This window comes from Diabrotica undecimpunctata, chromosome 8, assembly GCF_040954645.1.
Source record: "Diabrotica undecimpunctata isolate CICGRU chromosome 8, icDiaUnde3, whole genome shotgun sequence".
NCBI classification, from domain to species: Eukaryota; Metazoa; Arthropoda; class Insecta; order Coleoptera; family Chrysomelidae; genus Diabrotica; species Diabrotica undecimpunctata.
Genome location: NC_092810.1, coordinates 75,117,525 through 75,136,343, shown reverse-complemented (window position 1 = coordinate 75,136,343; position 18,819 = coordinate 75,117,525). Strand labels below are relative to the sequence as shown.

Sequence of the window (18,819 nt, the reverse complement as noted above, 5' to 3'; positions counted from 1 at the left end):
ATAAAGGAGTGAATTCACTTTATGAAAATGAAAAAGTCGTGTGGTTTGTGTAATTTCTAGTTTATTCCTCTAAGCAAGTTGTTTTATTTTAAATACTGACAGAATGGTAAGAGTTTGGTTTATTTAAGGATGTCCACCTTGTGAAATTTGGAACGACTGTGATTCATGTGAGCCTGAGCCAACTTGTCAAAATCCCTATCCAAACTGTACAGGGATGGTATGTCCATTGATGTGTTTTCCTCGATGCCTATGTGACATTGGATATATAAGAGATGAAATTTCAGGAGATTGCATACCTCAAGAAAGCTGTCCATGTAAGTAAATTCATATATATATATATATATATATATATATATATATATATATATATATATATATATATATATATATATATGTATAATATATATATAATATATATATATATATATATATAATATATATATATATAGAAATGTAGCCATAAGCTCCCTTACTATTAAGAATCAGCAGATTCCGATATCCGACGTTATAAATAGGAAGAAATCAATATTTTTATCATTATTGTAATTATTATGTTTCAATAGTCAACTTTAAATCATTAAATGTAGTAGTTTGTAGAATTTCTCAAAAATTGTAACTTTTTATTTCGAAATAAAGATTTTTTTTTGGGAATATCGACGTTGAAGAAACATTTCTGGCGCTGCGAACAGGATATTTCATACAGAAACATAGTCGTTTCCTGGTCTACATTAGTTTAATGAAATCCTGAAGAACCTGGTAAAAGAGAAAAATGTATTGGAAATCAAACACGATCATCCTTGCGTAAGTTTTTCCTTTCTTTACCATTGTTTATGAGCATTTATTATTTTAATTGAATTCTTAAACATTTACATTGAATTTATTATTTATTGTTTATTGAATTTATATTATTTATAACATTTTACTTCAACGAATTTTTATATATACTTGCATTTATATTTTTGCATATATTTTATGAGTACATTGAATGATATTTCCCAAAATAGTATCGAAAATTTAAGTTTACTATTCGACAATTTAAATCTAAAAATAAAAAGAAATCTACAAACCTCTAAATCTAAGCCTGCATCTAAATTACGTTCCAAAATGCCGATGACCAATAGCGATATTGCTAGCCTTTGCTCAACTCTGCCCGAATTCTCTTCTGGAGACAACCTCTCCACCTTTATCAAAGCAGTAGATAATTTAATAGTTTTCTTAGGCACCCAAGATTTAAATCCGTCCCAAGAATTTATCTTAAATTCCCATATCGTATCTCGAATTAAAGGAGAACCTAGAAATTTCTTAAACTATTCTAATAAAACCAATTGGACAGAAATTCGTCCAGCATTATTAACTAAATACGGAGACAGACGTTCCGAAGACATATTAGTAACACAACTATCCACTACCGTCCAAAAACATAGTGAATCCTACGACAATTATCATCAGAGAATAACTACAAATCTGAACGACTTACTCCAACACATCACCCTAAACGATAATCCCGCGACAGTAACATTTAAAACTCCATATTTCAAAAACATTGCCCTCAAAACTTTCTGTACCGGAATCAACGAGCCTTATTGCGAATACTTATCGCATTTTGAATTAAATTCCCTAGAAGAAGCCCTTCAAAAGTGTATTGCCTACGATAACCACAAAAATCAACAACAATACATGAACTTCCTTAAGAGCCAACAAAACAAAAAGGCCCCACTCAAAAATAAACCCTATCAATCTTCGAATAATCAAAGATCCACAAACTTCCAACCCACACACTCAAACTTCCAACCCACATACTCAAACTTCCAACCCACGCATTCGAATTATGTGAGACCTTCAACTCACAACACAGAGCCCAATTTTAACTTTACTCCACAACAGAACTATAATTTTCCTCAGAGACAAAATTTCAGTTCTCACGAACAAAATCAATCCTTCCAACGAAACAATGTTCCGAAAAACAACCAACAAAGACTAAATAAATATAAAGCTCCTCGACCCCAACCAAATTTTGCTACTCCAATGAGCGGTGTTCAAACTACCACAACCAGAAACCATCAGCCCATGACAATTACAACTAATAGAAGCCACAATTTTCACATAGACTCAAATGATACCCAATATTTCGAAAACGATTTCGAAAATTACGAATCCGAACAAGAGCCCGATTTGCATGATGAAAATCATCAGGATTTTCAAGCCATCCCGTTAGACGATCATCCACCCCCTGTATAAACCTACATAATATCGAAAGTTCCCCTGGGTTACCCTGTTTCGTTACACCCAAAACACATCTACGCGTTTTAATCGATACCGGCGGTTCCCATTCAATTTTAAATCCGCGAGCTCTCAAACTATTTGATAAAAATCATATTTATCGAAAACCTTTTTCGCTAACGTCAATGAAAATTACTTCCAAGCACGACTTAAATATTAAGACGCCACTATTCCTAGAATATGGAATTCCACAAACATTCGACGTAAAAATTGCCGACTTTAGTCAATTCTTTGACCTCCTCCTTGGAACTTACGATCTGAAAAGATTCCACGCCACAATTAGCTACGCAACTCATACTTTAACCTTTGAGAATCCTCACGTTAGCATTCCATTTGAAACATTATACCAAAAAATTCCAGTAAGCGTTCATAATGGCGAAGTTTTATTGCGTGAAAGACACTTTCAAGGTATCAAAATTCCCCATTCTATTCACGTTGCAAAAAACGGCTTTCTAGACACTTTCGACTTACCTATGCCTATGAAATTTAATAAGAGAATTGAAGTTGAGAACTTTTGTAATTATAATATAGCAAAAATTCCAACGACGCATTTTAACGAAAACAAAATCCGTACTTCGCACTTAAATAACGAAGAAAAATATAAAATTATAAGTCTTTGCAAAAAATTTAAAGACGTATTTTACGACGAAAATAAAAATTTAACTTTCACGTCAGCTGTTAGACACGAAATTAAAACTAAGGATGAAAATCCAATTTATGTAAAGGGATTTCGGCATCCCAAAGCAATGCAGGAAGAAATAAAAAAACAAATAAATAATTTATTAGATAATAAGATAATTCGACCGTCAATTTCACCGTACTCAGCTCCAGTTTGGATAGTACCAAAAAAAGCTGATGCCTCAGGTCAGAAAAAATTTAGATTAGTAATTGATTATAGGAAGCTCAATGATCATACTGAAAGTGATCGCTACCCACTTCCTCAGATAGATGAGATACTGGATAACTTAGGAAAAGCCAGTTATTTCACAACATTAGATTTAGCTCAAGGTTACCATCAGATTGAAGTTCATCCGGATTCTATTCGGAAAACAGCCTTTTCAGTTCCGCATGGTCACTTTGAATTTTTACGTATGCCCTTTGGTTTAAAGAATAGCCCAGCAACATTCGAAAGGTTAATGGACAATATTCTTAGGCCCTTTATTCATAAGTTTTGCTTCGTCTACATGGACGATGTCATTATTTTTTCCAAGTCACTGCAAGAACACTTAGTTCATATTGCGACTATTTTTGACACTTTCAGAAAAAATAATTTAAAAATTCAGTTAGACAAATCCGAGTTTCTCACGAAAGAAGTTTCTTTCTTAGGTCACGTAGTGACAACCGAAGGAATCAAACCTAACCCAGCAAAAATCGAAGCTATACAAAAATATCCTCTACCAAAAACAGTAAAAGAAATTAAATCATTTCTTGGTTTAATCGGTTACTACCGAAGATTCATACCCAACTTTGCAAAAATAACGTCCCCATTTTCGAGATGTACTCGAAAAGGAGCAACTATCGACCCCACAAATCCAAATTATTTAGAATGTTTTGCAAAATGCAAACAATTGTTAACTAATTCTCCAGTCTTACAATATCCAGACTTCGAAAAGCCTTTTGTACTGACTACAGACGCCTCTAATATAGCTATAGGATCAGTATTATCTCAAAATAATCACCCTATTGCCTACTATTCTCGAACTCTAAATTCCGCAGAACGAAACTACTCCACTATTGAAAAAGAACTTTTAGCCATACTAGATTCTTGTAAACACTTCCGTATGTATTTATACAACCAAAAATTCACCGTAGAAACAGATCACAATCCTCTCGTATGGATCTACAAAATTAAAGACCCCACTTCTAGATTAGCCCGATGGAGACTTAAACTAGAAGAATATGATTTTGAAGTTAAATATAAAAAAGGCAAAGAGAATCAAGTTGCTGATGCTCTTAGCCGAGTCCAAATAAATGCCCTAAGTTCGAGTTCAGAATGTGCTGAACCCCCGAATTCAGAATGTGCTGAACCACCCGACAATTTCGACATAGACGATTTCCTTGCCGATTTTGACAATTTACAAAACAGTACTAACACACAACATACATCAGTTGAGAACCCTATCACTGGAATAGAGATTTCACCTGAACCAATTAATTTATCCTCAAACCAAATTATTTTTAAACCAGAGTCAAATAATTTTGAAATTAAATACAAAAGAATTTTTAACAAACACCGTTACACTGTCACTTTGACAAATAATTGGAAAACAGAAATAGCAAATACCTTCCAAAATATCCTTAGACCAAATCAAAAATTTGCAATAACAATCCCTCACGAATTTAGACCTTTTATCTGTAACTATTTTAAAGAAAAAATAAATTCCACAGTCAAAGCAATATTTTGCAATATACTACTTCAGGACATAGAAGAAGAAAACCAACAAATAGAATGCATAAAGAAATATCACGTAGAAAATCACAACGGAATAATTGAAACCTACAAACATTTAAAACAAAAATTTTATTGGCCCTCAATGCAGACAACTATTTCTAATTTTATCAATAAATGCGAAATTTGCCTAAAAAATAAATACGAGCGACGTCCTTATAAACTTCCTCAATTAGGACCGTTGTTAGGTCAAAAACCTTTTGATATATTACATATCGATCTATTCCACTGCAATAAAAACCTATATCTCACAATAATAGATTCTTTTTCCAAATACGGTCAATGCTATAAGCTCACCGACAAAACTTCCATTTCCATACTAAATAAATTAAGACACTACTTTTCGCACCACAATTATCCAAAAAAGATTGTATGCGACAGCGGCACCGAATTTAATTCCGCAGTCATTAAAGAATTCCTAAATATCCACAAAATCGAAATACATTTTACAACAGTAAACAATTCTTCCTCAAACTCTCCTGTAGAGCGCTTTCATTCAACTCTTATTGAAAAACTTATCCGACAGTATTGACGCTAGTCCGACAAGCTATTTCAAAGATCACTTCAAAAATGCACCTCTCTCGCTACTGTACTCCCAATACACCCACATACAAGAACAAACAAAAGACGACCTACACAAGATTACGCGAAAACAGAAACGCGGACTTTTTAATTTTCTAGGTACAGCCATCAAATACGTGACTGGAAATCCAGACGACTCTGACTTAGACTTGTTAAAATCACACATAATCTCTTTAGAAAATAAACAAAACGAAATCATAAAAAAATTTAATAACCAAATATCTTATGGAAACTCTTTTAACACGAGATTCGATAAACTTTTAGAAAAACTAAATTCTGATAATTCAATTCTCATATCTGCACTCAACAAATTATCAGCTGATTTTGACAGCTATATCATTCTACACAACGAGATAATAAATCTCCAAAATATAAACGAATTTCTAATGAAACTTATAAGAACCATTACTTTATCTGAACTTAATATCTCTAATATAGAATTATTCACTTTAAAGGAAATAATAGACCTTAAAGAGAACCTTCTCAAAATTTATCCCAGAAATTCAATTCCCAATAGTAATGAACACCCTTATGAACTTATAGAATCAACAAAAACTTTAGTTTGTGTAACTTCAAATACAATGCTCATAATAATTAAAATCCCTATACTCCATGAAATTCCTTATACTACCTATAAAATCTATCCCATTCCAAACAAAGATCATGTTATGATTCTGCCACCTGCAAGCTACTATACAAATAATAAATGGTTCAACACTTGTATAGGACAAGGCGATAACATAGTTTGTTCCAACTATGTACAATCCAAATGTAACATACCCAATGTAGATAATTGCACAAAAACATTAATCACAGAGAACTTTTTCCAAGAAACCAGCAAAGTCATATTGCTAGGAATAGTTCACCCAATGAGAATCCAGCAGATAGAAATTAATTCAACCAGCCTCTTGACGACAGATGTACCAATAATGATTGAAGGTATCCAATTTAATAAAAAGACGTCTCAAGATATTTCCATTCCAAAAATTGTTCCAATAAAATTAATACCAAACCATGAGATGAAAATTGAAAAATTAACAATCCCAGAGACACATGGCCAAATTCAACCAATAGTTACCATAGAAGTACTACCCCGATTATCCATAGGACTGAGCACCACTTCTGTTATAATATTTTTAACTATTTTAGCTTTCCTAATAATCTTCCTAATTAGGAAAAGAAAACGAATTTCCAAAATCCTATTTGGAGAAAAATTGCATCCTGCCCAGATCCAGATACTAGACGAGCTGATAGCCGAAGAAACCAAAACTTCGAGGACGAAGTCCCAACCAATGGAGGGAGGAGAAATGTAGCCATAAGCTCCCTTACTATTAAGAATCAGCAGATTCCGATATCCGACGTTATAAATAGGAAGAAATCAATATTTTTATCATTATTGTAATTATTATGTTTCAATAGTCAACTTTAAATCATTAAATGTAGTAGTTTGTAGAATTTCTCAAAAATTGTAACTTTTTATTTCGAAATAAAGATTTTTTTTTGGGAATATCGACGTTGAAGAAACATTTCTATATATATATATATATATATATATATATATATATATATATATATATATATATATATATATATATATATATATATATATATATATATATAATATATATATATATATATATATATATATATATATATATATATATATAATATATATATATATATATATATATATATATATATATATATATATATATATATATATATATATATATATATATATATATATATATATATATATATATATATATATATATATTCCGAAAGGTTTCCGCGGCTAGTACAATTAAACCTAGAGCTTTAATACTATTACAGGAATTAATATGTATTATACTCAACAGTTTGCCGGGTTGATCCGCGTCGATTACCATTCCGCCGAGCTTTCGACAGTCTCTTCGATGTCTTCTTCGGGGCTTCCGAGGTCTCAGTCTCCCAAGACCCCAGAAACTACTACACAGATAATTAACCAGTGCTTTACTAGTACTGGGAATAGAGGACGGTTCATTTATACCGTCGATGGTGACGTGGTTTGGGTGGAGGTTGGCGTGGATGTTAGCGTGGGGATTCGCTCGCCACGCTAATCCCACCATGACGGTAGGTATAAATATTCGCAGTCCTCTATTCGCAGTACCAGTAATGCAATGTGTAGTAGTGTCTGGGGGCTCATGAGACTGAGACCTCGGAAGCGCTAAAGAAGACATCGAAAAGGATGTCTAAAGCTAGGCGCAATGATAATCGACGCGGTTCAACCTGGCAGACTGTTGAGTTTAATATTAATTCCTGTAATAGTATTAATCTTGGCTTTAGGTTTAATTGTACTAGCCGCGGAAACCTTTCGGAATATATATATATATATATATATATATATATATATATATATATATATATATATATATATATATATATATATATCTACCAGGCTACCAGAGGGTATTTCAGATGTAATGGCCAAAAATTTCTTGAACAATAAAGACTGAGCTAACAAAGCAGTGGCGTTCCAAAAAATTCTTATGATTTAAATAAAATTGTTAAAGATAGGTAAACCTAATGTATTAATAGCACAGTCTGGTTAAAAAAAGGTCGAAAAATGTTTCGCAGATATTTGAAGCTTTTAAGACATAGGTGGGGGTTACTAGATGACGAATAGATGAAAAGGTACTCATCTTTTCACCTTGCGTTTTTTTTTAAACAATAATTTATGGTCACAATTTGATTTTTTTCCCTTATATTTTAAATAAACAATATTTATTCATTTTTTTATACCAAGAATATCTTTATTTTCCTGTTTTTTCAATTAAAATTGATAAATAATCTACGGAGATATTTGCAAAAGAGTAGTTTTTTTGCACTAATTTATAAATGTTATTAATTTTTTTATTAACAAAATAAAAGGGTATTAATACATTTAAACATCGAGGAATTACCGTATTTTAAATTTGTGCCAAATTTCCCCCCGATCGGACTATCACTGCTCAGCGCATTTTCATGGAAATCAACCGCCGTGCTGACTAGTATTTTTTAAAAAATATTTATGAATAAATAAAGTAAATATTAAATAAAGGGTATTTTAAATAAATTTGTAATATTTTATGCGAAAAGAAGAAAAGACTCGGATCCGAGTCGTGAGCATATTGCTTATATTTTCTTTATTTGTGCTAAGCGACTCGGATGTGAGTCGTTGATATAATTATTCAAAAAAATTAATTTACAATAATTTTTTATTAAATCAAATGAGAAATGTAACAAATCAAGAACTAAGGAAAAAAACAAATTTTCATTTCCTAGCAAATTGTTTATGAACACTTAAGATGAAAACTTCCAAATAAAATTCAATGGTACTTTTTCGTGATGCTCATATTGTAATGGATTTTATACACTTAAATTAAATTAAAAAAGAACATAAAAAAGTCGAAAAATAATAAAAATTCCCAAATTTAAATTTATCTCGAAAACAAAATACGATCTGGAACGAGAGTACAGGCAATTTTGTAAATATTGTATGGAGTTTCAACAAGCGAAATGAAAATTCTAACAACATTGTAACCAGGTACAATATCTGACTGTTATGCAAATTAGTAATTGGAAAGTCAATATCGACAAAACAAACTTATTCAAAGTAAGTATAAGGTACCTATCTATTGTAGTCTTTTATTGAGGGATTTCAATTTATTACCCATAACACTTGTGAAAGTTTTCTAGATATTTATATTTTCATACTAGAAATCAGGTAACAATTAAAAGGTCTTTAGAAAATGAAAATTTTATCTAAACTAATATACTGAAAGCAATCTATCTGTTGTTTAAATGGTATTTGCGAAAACAATCTATGCATAGGCCAGGTTTTTCGTCACAATCTGCACACTCGTAAATTGTGTTTTTTCTAATTTTATCGATGGAAGATATTCTACCTTATTTCATTTTTGTTTCTCCCTTTTTAGATTTACTAGCAATTACTTTAGGCAAATGTTCGTGAGCAATATTACGTTCTTTACTTTTATTTGTTTTATAGAGTAATTCGCAAATGACTTCTAAGCGAAAATCTGAGAGGGGGAGTTTTATTCCAGAATATCTGTTATATAGAAAAAAGGCGTCAAGCAACATTAACTGGAAAAAGTGGAGCCCAAGTTGTTTGTACCACTGTAACGTTTTTCTGGAACATGGGTAGTACAACATTTGATCTTGTTTATTTATACCTACCATGTACTGGTTATATTTCAATATTGGTAATAGTCTGACAACATTCCATCCTCTCCTGGTTGTATGTTCAGTCAAAGTATTGGGAAATTCAGAAGATATATATAACCACATCTTTTGTCATGCCATTTACCAATCATTACTCCATTACAATATTGTACTGTGGTTTCTTCTTTGGATAGTTTAGCATTGGTTACTTCTGAGGGGTTTCTAATTCGACCTACAATGTACCAGTGCAATAAGTGTGCCGTGTCAATAAATGTTTGGCCAATAAATAACTATTATAAAAGTTATCCATGTAGATGGCATGTCCCGAGTAGAGAAATCTTTTCACTACTTCCAATAATACCTTGGTGGAATGTCATTTTCCTCCTATCGCCGGGTCCGAGGCGCCTATGTAGAGTACGATGTTTTGGATAATACCAAAAAGGTTCTGTTATAATATACAGTTTGATGCCGAATTTATTCTTTTTCTGCTTAATATACTACTTGAAACTAAGTCTGCCCTTCCATAGTGCCATGGATTCGTCTAAAGATAAGTCCCTAGCTGGATAATATAGAGCAGCCATTATATTATTAAAAAAATTAATGACTGGTTTAATTTTATACAGCCGATCTGCAGGCACATCATTTAGTGTTATCGGATTGTGAGGGAAGTGTAAGCATCTCAAGATTAGCAGAAAACGATCTCTGCTCATGTTTTGAAAACATATTTCAGGTTAAATATTGGATCTGTTTTCCAGTAATCTTCCAATTTTGAAATGCGTATGTTACCAGTATGGAAAATTAATCCAATAAACACCAAAAATTCTGGTATGGAAAGTGGTTTAGATCTAGAAATCCGGCTATGTTCCAGGGCACCAACTTAGGACAATAATGTTTGTTCAGCATAATAATTGGTTTCATCTACCACCATATTCAAAAACTCATCATCTAATATCATTCGAAGATAGTCTTGGTTTAGAGTTTTTTGGAGGATCAAAAGTCCGTTATTTCTGATAAAAGGAAATCTCTGCATTTCCGAAACCCCATCTGTCCAAACTTCAGCAGTGTTTTCTTCTCCTATATCAGCCATACTTTGATATCCTACATTTCAGTATATATTTCATCATCTGTACAACAATAAAATAATTTACTATTTTATTTTGGAATAAAGCCACAATTTAGGTTTGAAATTAAATTCTGACGGATATTCTTAAGTTAAAGTTGATTTCGTGTAATCGCTCACTCATAGCTTATCAGAATAGTCATTTTCAGAAGGCTCAGACTCTTTGTCGCTAATCTCTATGTCGTGATCACTAAATGATTCATTTAGAATTTTAAATAATTCGTCTTGTGTGAATTTTGCACTTTGTAATTTAGGTTTTTTAATTACCGAAGGGTCCGGTTGTTGTTCATCCATATTCGCACACTTTATACTACGATTCAAAAACGAAAAGCACTTTTCAATTATAAAAGGGTATACAAACACGCTCGTCCGAATACAACGTTCTTATTCAAGCGCTAAAAGAATACTGACGCGTTTTAATTTGGGACTCCCGATGACTCGGATCCGAGTCACGAGCATACAAAGATAAACACAGCTGACTCGGATCCGAGTCATGAGCAGTGAACGAGTTAACAAAAGTTATTTAATTTATTTATCACTGAAGTTAATTATTTAAACTATTGAACTTTCCCTATGAATGATGCTAGACACATTTAGCAAATTTCATAGGATTCTTTAAAACTTAATCTATCTCATAGTTAAATGCATATTGCGTTTTCATCGAAATTATTTACAAAATAAATGTATGAAAAAGGGGTATGTTTTCTACTTATAAACAATTGTAATAACTTTTATACTTTTCAAGCTACATACTTGTACGTACCACCATTGGATAGCTGGTCAAAAAACTCACATTAAAAAAAACTTTCTATGACCAATAGGAACGAAGTTAGGGACTATTTTTAAACAAATCATATCTCCATTGTTTATAAACATTAAGAAGTAAAATTTGCACAAATTTTGAATGAAAATCTAAACTTTATATTAGACGCAATAGACGCAATAGCGACATCTGATAGAAAAATCGGTAAGATAGTTTCGAAACAAATTCAGATTTCTGCTTTAATCTGGAGCCTTCTAAAACTTTCAAAACTATCTTACCGATTTTTCTATCAGATGTCGCTATTGCGTCCATAACGAAGCCATGTTATTGTTGCTTCAAATAAGACAGAGAATTTTATTTTTCACGTTAAGAACGGCTATGAATAATTATTCTGATGAGACTTATTAAGTCGAAATACGTATCAATAGATACATAGACGCTTTGAACGTGAAATCAAATCTTTTCTGTCTTTTTCATTTTATTCGGATCTACTCTGTATTAGTACGAGAAACAAATTCGTTAGGATTTCTGCCTAGATGAATAGACATGTCGTGGAATGCAAATTTTAGATACCTAATGTCTTCTTTAACATCTTTATCATCGTCTGGTCATGTCTTGTAATTTTTAGAAGGCTCCAGATTAAAGCAGAAATCTGAATTTGTTTCGAAACTATCTTACCGATTTTTCTATCAGATGTCGCTATTGCGTCCATAACGAAGCCATGTTATTGTTGCTTTAAATAAGACAGAGAATTTTATTTTTCACGTTAAGAACGGCTATGAATAACTATTCTGATGAGACTTATTAAGTCGAAATACGTATCAATAGATACATAGACGCTTTGAACGTGAAATCAAATCTTTTCTGTCTTTTTCATTTTATTCGGATCTACTCTGTATGAGTACGAGAAACAAATTCGTTAGGATTTCTGCCTAGATGAATAGACATGTCGTGGAATGCAAATTTTAGATTCCTCATGTCTTCTTTAACATCTTTATCATCGTCTGGTCATGTCTTGCAATTTTTAGAAGGCTCCAGATTAAAGCAGAAATCTGAATTTGTTTCGAAACTATCTTACCGATTTTTCTATCAGATGTCGCTATTGCGTCCATAACGAAGCCATGTTATTGTTGCTTCAAATAAGACAGATAATTTTATTTTTCACGTTAAGAACGGCTATGAATAACTATTCTAATGAGACTTATTAAGTCGAAATACGTATCAATAGATACATAGACGCTTTGAACGTGAAATCAAATCTTTTCTGTCTTTTTCATTATAAAACTTATATCTATAAAATTTATCCATATCGACAAAATTTTTATTTGTCAAATCGTCAAAGATGCTGAGATACCTATTATACGCTATTATCCTCTCTACTACTGGTGTCATTCCGAAGAACCCCCTAGAGAACATCAAGCAGCTGGATATTAGTAAACATCGCTATGAAACCATACAGAAAGCACTATGGCTCACGATGTCCAGATGATTAAGGACATTTTTTTGGGAGATACTTTAAGAGATGCCGATTCAGCTAGGGCTCCACAACATGGAAACATTTCCCCCAGAGCTCAATTATTTTGATACCGTATCAGGAGTAAGTGAATTTTCCACTAGAGGGAGTAAAAGGCGTATGGCTTAACTTTATAGAAATGGTTTTTCTGAACAACTACAGAATCTTTTAGCCAAACATACCGTAAGAGTTCACAAACATAACTCACAAATAAAAAAATCTCATATAATAGTTTGGTAAAAAATATAATCTCCTTTGGTAACAAATAAGAAACTCCGTAATTGCAGATCATTTTGGAAATAAGATAAATTGTAAGTTTAAAAAACAACTAAAAAGATCTGAACAAGTAAATATGGACGAAAAATTGCATATCATGAATTCTGCAATAATGGTAACGATAGTTAACGAAGTCTTAGAAGGGAAAAAGACCGAATAAAGAAAAAGGATTGATGACAGATGAAAACCTTATTCAACAAAAAAGAAAGTGACAAAATTAAGAAGCTGGATGTAGACAAATACATCGACACATAAGATATGAGGTTGAGATAGCAAGAGAAGCCTGGATGGAGGAAATGTCGTGAAAGAAACGAACTGAAAAGAATACATGACGAGTTAAAACATTTTTCTTAATAACATTTAAGAAGCTTTATACCCGGTTTAATATTAAAAACGATAAGTAAAATTGGTTGTTATTACAATATCAGAGAGATGTAAGATCTAGTCACCAAAGCATCATAATACATATTGGCTGTTTACCGATCGGATACGCACATACACAGATAAGCGAACAAGAAAACTAGAAACGACATAAATCGCAATGGCTGATTCCGCTGAAGATGTAGCTTTCGCTACTGGAGGCACTATCATAATAGATTATTTAGGTCCAAGGTCTATTATATTTCTTTAATCTCTTCGCTTGTTGATTGTTGAGAATCTGTTGTATGCCTTAAAGAAATTACCCATAGTAAAAAAAACAACTCACTTCATGAAAAACTCAAAAGGGAAAATAATCTTTGACTTAAAGGAGACAAATGTCCCAAAAGAGCCCTAAACCCTCACCAGATATAATCGGACTGGCTCAAACTTCTAAATAACGAGAATATCTCAAAGCTAAGAAACATATATAACTACATTTATTAAGCTTGAGTAATTCCACACATATGGTTTATCCATATACATTTATCCCACTTTCAAAGACACCTAATACATCATCATGTAAAAATGTTAGAACAATTTCCACAATGAAAATGAAATTCCTGTAGTTGACTGTATAATACCATCAATCACAAATAATTTTATTTAAAAAATCCTTTATAATAGGTACATATATATAATTAAAAAGATCCTTTCGGGCTACATCGTAAAACATTTTCAGACTAACAAATCCATCATCAGTGCAGTTACCAGGTATACATGAGTGAAGCCACTAAATATGTGGGTAAAAATCCTTTAAATGATTAAATTTGTTATTTGTTACATCTTTGCTGATAAATTCGTATGATGTTATAGTTTTCCCCAAGACTCCAAATTGGGTTGCTGACTCTGAGACGTAGTCTCTATATGGGCCCTAGGTAGCAACTCAGTCAGTTGCTACCTAGAGCACATTTAGAGACTGCGCTCAGGGTCAGTAACCCCAATTGGGAGTCTTGCGTTGCCATGCAAGGTTTGTTCTCTATGTTAACATTACTTCAAAGATCATGGGATTACATAAACCAATTTTCGTCTGCTTTATAGATTTTTTAAATCGTTCAACGCGGTGCTCGAGTTCAACACGCTATTTATTTTTAATATCAGCAGATGATGGAAATAGATGATAGAGATCCAAGGCTTGTACAAGATTTATATTGGGAACAAACAGCCTCTATTCTGGTAGACGATAAAATTTCATATGCTCCAAGATATACATAGCATAAATACATCAAAGACAAAGCTACTTGTAGTTAGTAAACGAGACGTTGATCCTATTTAACTAATTGTCAACAATGAGCCCATTAGAAATGTTAACCATGAAGAAATTAAAATTCGCAGAGAAATAGTAACGCAATTATGAAACCTAGACCTATACTTTGCAAATATAACTGAACCTGTGAACAAATAGTTATGTATAACTTGAATTACTATACGGATGTGAAATCTGGCCTATAAAAGATAATATGATGAACAGGATAAGAGCTTTCAAGATGTGGTCTTATCATAGAATGTTCGAAATAACGTGTGTTCAATGCATTTCAAATATTATTAAATAGAATAGTATTAAACAGAATAGTATTCAGTAAGATAAGTCAATGCGAATGTAAATTAATTGCAATTAATTTTCAACGGAAAGATAGAAGTAAAGAGCGGAATTGATAATGTTTCCTTGCCGCAAGGAAACATTAGTGTGATAACTTTCTATATGACTTCTTTTTTATTTTATATACCCAAATAAAAGAAATAATTTACTTTGGTCTTCGTAGCAAGCTATGTAGTTTTATCATGCGAGTTTAAAGCTTTAAAAAATCATCAAGTAGATTTTTGTGCCAATAGTAGTGTAACTACATAATTAATGCAAATCTAAATATTTCATTAAAGATAATATTAAATAAACTCTTTATTAGGCGTTCCGGCTTCGAGATGGAACCCAACATTCAAAATAAATACTTTATTTCAATTTACAATGGACCTCCTTAACTCACCCTATTAACTAGAATCTCCTCTGAAAAAGTTTTTAGTTTAATGTATAGCTAAAGCCAAATAAGTGTGGTTAGAACAGAGAAATTAGCAAATAAAAAGCCTTTTTCGTGACATTCTTTGATATAGTACATAATTTGCTTTCGATAAATTTGGTAGTAACAATATAATATAATAAACAAAATATGCAAGATTATTTTGAAATATTTTAAAGGTGAAGGTCGGTATATTATAGTGAAAAAGTGACAATTTTACTGAAAATACATAGAAAATACTTTAAAATGAGAGTTTGTGTAGTTATTTTTGTTAATTTGTTTCTTAAGTATTGTAAAAATACCTTCAAAAGTCGATTTTTCGAAAATTATTAATAACTTTTCTAAAAATGCACAAAAACTTTATTTTCGGGTGATAATAGGGACAATATCACATATATTCAGCTATACAAATTTCAAGAGGTTTTACTCAATTGTTATTGCAAAATTGAAGTTGATTATCCCAATAAGGTTTTATCTACAACATTATTATGAGTAAACTATAGGGTCTACATGAATTCTGATAGCACCAAATTGAAGAAAAAGTCTTGTTTTATCAAATTAAATAATTTAAAAATTAAAAAGTTTATATTAAATATTGTAAAATAGGTTTGCAAAAGTACTGTGATTTTAAACTTATAATTAAAGTAACTTAGACGCAACAACATTTATACGAACTTAAAAAAAACAATGTTCTACGACCCTTAGAACCCGAGTCAGCCCTTTTTTATTTCTCGGTTATATTATTTCAAAAACTGTAAAACAAAAATTTATAAAAGACGCAATATCTCCGGTTCTAATCAACGAGAATTGATGTTTTTTTAAATTTGGGGTAACCTGTTGCGAAAATTCTAAAAATGAAATTAGTTAATTTATGAATTATTGTTTATTTAATCGAGTAGTTTGTTTAAACAATTTACAATAAATATTTATTTTGCAAAATTTTACTTTTCTCTTGTTATTATTAACAGAAAAAGTTATAAAATTATATCTAACCTAAATAATTATGTATTAGTTATAAATAAATTACTAAAAATCATTAAAAAAAGGATTTTGTAAAAGAATTATTTTTTTATTTGAAAATCAAATCACGTCTAAATGTTTCTTGAATTATTCTTATTGTTTTTACAGTTACTTTTCTTTACTTAAGAGCATTATATATATATATATATATATATATATATATATATATATATATATATATATATATGGTTTCAGTTGTTTTCCGGGTTTGACTCCGCGTTAAATATTTTTGGTTTTTAGAAAAACCATTGTTTTGACGACGTTTCGGCAAGGTCACACTTGCCATTGTCAAGTCAGATTCTGCTTCGTCTTGATGTTACAGGCGAACTGATTTCTCGGTCGCTGCACGCTGAGTTTAAATATCTTGTTGCGCTTCTTGTCATTGGTCCTGTGCGCAGAGTGGGCGTGGTCTTCTTCGCTATTTTAATTTTTACGTTTTTCTGCAGAATTGTTTTCCACGTATTTGGGAGTCTTTGGGCATCATCTCTGGTGTTTAAATTTTTCGGATGTTTTTCGATCTCTATGGCTTCTCTGATTACACGTTTGGCCTTATTTTCGATGTTGGCTAGCATTGTTGTTCCATTTAAGTCTATTTTATGTCCTGTGTTTATGACATGTTGTGCTAGGGATGAAGTTTTTTCTTTTCTTTCGATGGCGTTTCGATGTTCTTCGCGTCTAACCTGTATCCTTCGATTTGTTTGTCCGATGTACGATTTATCGCAGTCTTCACACGGGATCCTGTATACGCCTTGATTTTCTAATGCAACTTTTGTTTTTGCTGATGGTAATATGGTTGCTATTTTTCTGTCGGTGTTAAAAATAGTTTCTATTTTGTTTTTTCTTAGAACTCTGCTGATTTTGTCTGTCGTACCCTTTATATAGGGCAGGATAGTTTTACCGACTGGTTTTTCTTCTTTTTCTGGATCTTTGCTGTTGTTTCGGGATTTATGTGCTTTTTCAATCATGAACATGGAGAAACCATTTTTTCTTAGACTTGTTTTGACTTTGTGCATTTCTTCATTCTTATGGTCCTCATCTGCCAGTTTCTCAGATCTTGTTATTAAGGTTTTTATTACCGAATTTAATTGTGCAGGATGATGGTGTGAGTCTGCGTGTAAGTACCTGTCAGTATGGGTTGGTTTTCGGTATACTGTATGTCCTATGCTTCCATCTTCTTTCTTAATAACTAACACATCTAGGAATGGAAGTTGTTGGTTATTCTCCCGTTCCATGGTAAACTGTATTTTTGGATGGATATTGTTAATGTGTTGTAGAAATTTATTAAGTTTCTCTTCTCCGTGCGTCCAGATAATAAATGTGTCGTCAACATACCTAAGCCACAGTTTGGGTTTATGCTCTGCTGTTTCTATTGCTTTTGATTCCATATCTTGCATAAAAAGGTTGGCTATTACGGGGGACAGTGGTGAACCCATCGGTGCTCCTTCGACTTGTTTGTACCTCTGGTCCTTGTAGATGAAGTAGGTGTTGTTTAAGCAATGCCTCGTTAAGTTTAGTGTATCCTGTGGTATTGGATATTTTCTATGTATAATTTCTAATGTTTCTTCTACTGGGACATTGGTGAATAATGAGATTACATCAAAGCTCACTAATAAGTGTTCAGGTTCCAGAATAACGTCCTTGATACGGTCGATAAAGTGGCTTGCGTTCTTGACGTAAGAATCCGCTTCCTCCGCATATGGTTGTAGCTGGTCAGCCAGAAATTTTGCCAGTGATTGTATCGGTGATCCAATAGAGCTGACTATTGGTCGTAATGGTAGCTAATAAAGTATGTACAAAATAGAAACTATTTTTAACACCGACAGAAAAATAGCAACCATATTACCATCAGCAAAAACAAAAGTTGCATTAGAAAATCAAGGCGTATACAGGATCCCGTGTGAAGACTGCGATAAATCGTACATCGGACAAACAAATCGAAGGATACAGGTTAGACGCGAAGAACATCGAAACGCCATCGAAAGAAAAGAAAAAACTTCATCCCTAGCACAACATGTCATAAACACAGGACATAAAATAGACTTAAATGGAACAACAATGCTAGCCAACATCGAAAATAAGGCCAAACGTGTAATCAGAGAAGCCATAGAGATCGAAAAACATCCGAAAAATTTAAACACCAGAGATGATGCCCAAAGACTCCCAAATACGTGGAAAACAATTCTGCAG

At 32.1% G+C, this 18,819-nt stretch overlaps 1 protein-coding gene across 1 annotated transcript in view; it reads left to right on the top strand.

Annotated features, from left to right (window-relative positions):
- LOC140448459 (uncharacterized) overlaps positions 1–18,819 on the top strand; it is a 46,084-nt gene that overhangs the window by 8,517 nt on the left and 18,748 nt on the right. The window contains exon 3 of the mRNA XM_072541536.1: positions 129–314. Within this exon, the coding sequence (XP_072397637.1) occupies positions 129–314 (186 nt within the window). The remainder of the gene's footprint in view (positions 1–128; positions 315–18,819) is intronic.